At 45.9% G+C, this 4,615-nt stretch overlaps 1 protein-coding gene across 2 annotated transcripts in view; it reads right to left on the reverse strand.

The window, feature by feature from the left end:
* Window positions 1-349: 349 nt before the first annotated feature.
* The window catches only part of HMGXB4 (HMG box domain containing 4), a 54,049-nt gene continuing 49,783 nt past the window's right edge, over window positions 350-4,615 (reverse strand). Inside the window, exons 10-11 of one of the 2 annotated variants that reach the window (XM_006865233.1) lie at window positions 999-1,121; window positions 350-612 (exon numbers count right to left, since the gene is read on the reverse strand). In XM_006865233.1, coding sequence (XP_006865295.1) covers window positions 568-612; window positions 999-1,121 — 168 coding nt within the window. In that variant the 3' untranslated portion in view covers window positions 350-567. The remainder of the gene's footprint in view (window positions 613-998; window positions 1,122-4,615) is intronic. The other variant, XM_006865234.1, reaches the window with a different exon arrangement.

Below are 4,615 nucleotides of genomic sequence, written 5' to 3' on the forward strand. Positions count from 1 at the left end.
TGAAATGAACCGCCTACTCAGTTCCCAAACCGTTTCCATAACTGTAAGATGGGAATGATTTTATTATCTTCAAGCAGAAAGGCTTTGTCCACTTAGTCAGTTGGCATCTTGCCGTAACTCCTTTTCCTATTTCATTTCATACCATAAGACAGGTAAGGCAAATGACCAGTGATGAGTCTGGAGGTACAACTGACTTTGGGAAAAACTACCTTGTAGCTGTCTATCAAAAGATATACCTGATACCCTGAACAAGTCCCCAGCCCTCAAGTCACATTGATTTTTAAGGCAGATACATCCACCACAGGAGAAAAAAGAACCCCAAGCCCAGATTCATTCTAAGGTTTCCTCTTGGCTACACCTCTTTGCCATTTAAAAAAATTATTAAAAGCAACATAAAGTCCTATATATATATATATATATATTGTACATTATGTATATATAGGTATATACATATATAAAAATTTAAAACCAACACCGAGGTCAGTGAAGGGATTTGGAACAGTCACATATACACAAGCCAGCCAGGAATGGGGTGGAATTAGGTTTCCATTTCAGGATTCTTTGCTGTCAGAGTCCAGGCATGATGTAAGCAATGTTGTCTAGTGTGTTGGACTGTAAAACAAGGAATATAGGTTCAGTTGAAGAGTACTCTATCCTGGTTCCCTGAGAAATGTTTCTTTTTTCAAGGGAAAGGAACACAGAGGAGAAACCAGGGTGAGAATGGAGGAGCTTTCCTGCTAGTTTCTCTCTTCGATCCTAGGATGCAGAAAAACAAAGGAAACCTGGGAGTTGCAGTACTCAAGGAATAGAATGCTGCTCTATTTTGGCAAATGGCATGTTTCCACACTTCACTGGAAGCAGGACATGTGTTTTCTAACAGTACAGTATCATGTCAGTGTCATGGGCCGCTAGGAAGGGAGTGCTATGTGCCAAGAAGCCTTGTGAGTGTGCTCTAGCTCCCCTGGGGCCTGGCCCAAGAAAACCTAAGGGAAACTTACCAAGACCTGTTTGGGACAGCCATTCAATTCAGGTAGCTGTGTGGTCAGACATGCCAAGGGGCCAAGTGCACAGATAATGGAATCCAGAAGCACGGACAGACTGCCAGACACAGCCACCATTCCCTGGAAAAGAAAGAGTTAATGGAGGAGACTGTAAAAACAATAATTACACTCAGGTGCTGCTTTCATGTTCCGGTTGATTTTCTTACATGGCAGCTGTAATCATATAACATACAACTCGAAGGGGAGACGGACAGTATCTATTCTGATGACTCTCACAGTCATCTACAAAGAAAATGTTTCCAAGGCATTCCAGGTTTCCTTCCTATATCCCTAACCGATTGTATCTCCATGTGACCATCGGGAATTCATTTAACCCCTCTCTCCTTAAGGCAGTTGTTGTTAAGTGCTGCTGAGTCAGTTCTGACCCATATGACCCTAGTCCATTAGACCCAAACCCCACCCAGTCCTGTGTCCTCCTCAAAGTCACTGCTGTGGTGCAGCCACTATGGCAGTCTCTCCTGTTGAGAGTCTTCCTCTTACTCACTACCCTCTACTTTACCAAGCACGGTATCCTTCTCCAGGAACCGGTTCCTCCTGATAACATGTCCACAGTAAGTAAGAGGAAATCCTGCCAGCCTCCCTTCCCTGACATTCTGGCTGTCCTTCTACCCACTGCCCTCAAGTGGCTTCTAACTCACAGCAGTTACAGGTCCAGGAGAACTGCTCCATGGGGTTTCCCAGGCTGAGCACCTGGACAGGGAGCACAGTGCCTCAGCTTTCTCCTGCAGAGCACCTGGGGGTTAGTAGCCCATTGCTAAACCCGCGGTGCCACCAGGAACCCTACTCTCCTTAGGTAGGGGGAAGCCTTCCTTGCTCCAGAACCGTTGGGAGTACCTGTGGAGATCCTGTAGACGGCAGCAGGCCTAAACCCACAGCAGTTGGGTCAGTTTAATTCAGAGACCTGTGGGGCCGAGAGCTGCTCCACAGGGTTTCAGGGCTGGAAATCGTACACAAGCAGACCACCACATCTTTCTCCTATGGAGTGGCTGCTGGGGCCAAACTGCTGACCTTTGGTTAGCAGGCAGGGCTTTAACGACTGCACTCTCAGGGTTCCTTCTACATGTATGACTCACACGTGAGAACTGTGAGGAACGTACACCCTGCATGGAATATAAACACACACCCACTTTTCCACCTACGTGGCTTTTGGTAACGGATACCACTTTTCTGGTTGATTTGTTCACTTACCACAAGGAGTACATTTGACTCACTTCAAATGTTAACAGCTCGTGTCCTTCATATTGTCTGTATCTGTGACTCAGCAAGCTAAGAGACAACACTGCTGCCCGGCTCACGCGGACTCAGTGTTCACATCCACTGTGAGGACGACCCCGGTGGTGCTGCAGCATAAGCACTAGACTGGTAACTGAAAGGTCAACAGTTCAAACCCACTAGCTGCTCTCGGAAACCCTATAGAGAGTCTCTATGAGTTGGAACTGACTTGAAGGCACAGAACAACAACAAACACAACTGTGAGGATGCTATCTTGAGAAGCAGCCGAGTCCTGAAGAGAATGAGCTCTGGACTCAAGTCCACGTGGGTCCAGCTGCTGACTCATCACTTAGTGCTTTTGTCTTGGGGCCAGTTTCTTACTACCTGTAACACAGAGTGTTGGCCGTCCTGGTATCAGAGGGGATTCAGTGAGACAACAGACACAGTCAGTGGGAAAGAGCCTGGCACACAGTTAAGGGACTCAAGAAGTATCAGCAATCACGACTACTGTTACCCAACTCCTCATCTCCAAAACCTCATTTCTGGCTGCTTGCTGGATCTTTCCTCTGGGATGTTTTCTCACCTCAATAAGCTCTAAGGAGAAATAACCTTTCCATGCAAATCCACTCCTCCTGGCACCCAGTGCTCTGCCAAGTCAGCACCATTCAGAAGACAAGCCAGTCTCAAGGCCTCAGTCACTGTCGCCTCCTTTCCCTCACCTTCTTCTCTACAACTCCCCAGGACGGCGGTACAGACAGCAAAGGGTTCAGAGCATGGAACCTGAGGTCACAAGGCCTAATTCTCGGCTTTAACACATAGGGGCTGAACTCTAGCACAAGTTACTCCATTTCTTTAAGCCTCTGTGCTTTCTTCTGTAAATAGGTTTTAAAAATTTTGCCTCACAAAGCAGTAAGTGTGAATTAAATAAAATAGCTCAGATAAAGTACTTGGAACCAGAATTGGCCGAGGAAGCATCCAATGATAGTAATTAACATTATTTTATCACCTTTGCCCTATAGTTAATTCTAGCTGATAGTTTATGTCAGACTCTCTTAATGGAGTATAAGGAACGTTGAATCCTTTTCATATTCTCCTGGTTAACTATTGGGGTTCTGCACATAAGCTCCCAACAAGCTTTTGTTGGATTGAATTAAAATCTCTGCCATGTTTATGCTATTATTTTAACTTCTCTCTACTTGCGGTCTCTGTTAATTTCCAGTCTCACAATCTCTAGCATCACAGAAGATATTCTCAAGGAAAACCCACTGAGAGCCATGAACCCATGCCTCCCTACTCACAAAACCCCTGCTGTCCCTAAGAAAAGTATGGTCACTTCAGGTTGTCCACTCAGAGCCTCTGCAATTCGGGGTGCATATTAACGTTAAGCCCTTCTCCACCTCATGTATACATGCATTGTATGTTCCAGTTTTGGAGGTTTTGTAATTTTAGTAGTAAAACCCTTTTCAAATAAAATTATGTAAAACTCCAAGGCATAAAACAGCTAAAGGATCCTGTTAAAATGGGACTGGGGGCCTGGCACCCAATGGGCTTCCGTTGATCCTTTTCTGCAGAAGACCCTGAGGTTAAGAAACAGATGTACACTGTTTTCTTAAGCTTGGAAGCTCTCTGTCTACCATCTCCACAGGCGACAATCCTAATTGTTCTTTAAGGTGTAATCAGACTCCTCCCCGACTGTCCTCCACAGTCCTTTAACCACTGAAGGTGGCACAGTGCCACGGAAAGAGAGGAGGGCTAGAAACCAGAGCAGCCCGACCGGATGCATTTCCAGCTTACGCTACTGGTGTGCAAACTTGGAGGAGTCCGTTTACCAGGGCTTGTAGGACTTCCATCTTTAAGTGGGTGAACTGTATAAATCAATACACTCTATAGTGTGGTATGTAACTGCAGATGCTATAGAGGTAAGCACTTGTTATTTTCATAGTTACATAGCCATTATGGGAGTGTGGTGGCTCCACACAATAAGCACTGGACTGTGAACTATAAGGTCCACAGTTGGAGCTCACCAGCCACTCCTCAGGGGAAAGATGTGGGTTTCTGCTCCCTTGGAGATTTAAAGCCTCAGAAACCCTATAGAGGGTTGCTATAAGCTGGAATTGACTCCATTAGTGTGGTGGCTCCATAGGATAAGCACTGGACTGTGAACCACAGGTTGGTGGTTCAAGCCTACTGGCTGCCCTGAGGGAGAAAGTTGAGGCTTTCTGCTCCCACAAAGATTTAAAGCCTCAGAGACCCTACACAGGGTTATGAGTAAGAACCCAGTTGTTGTCAGATGCCATCAAGTTGGAACCGACTCATAGCGACCCCATGCACAGCAGAACAAA

The sequence above is a fragment of the Chrysochloris asiatica genome, unplaced genomic scaffold, assembly GCF_000296735.1.
Source record: "Chrysochloris asiatica unplaced genomic scaffold, ChrAsi1.0 scaffold00076, whole genome shotgun sequence".
In the NCBI taxonomy this organism is placed as follows: domain Eukaryota; kingdom Metazoa; phylum Chordata; class Mammalia; order Afrosoricida; family Chrysochloridae; genus Chrysochloris; species Chrysochloris asiatica.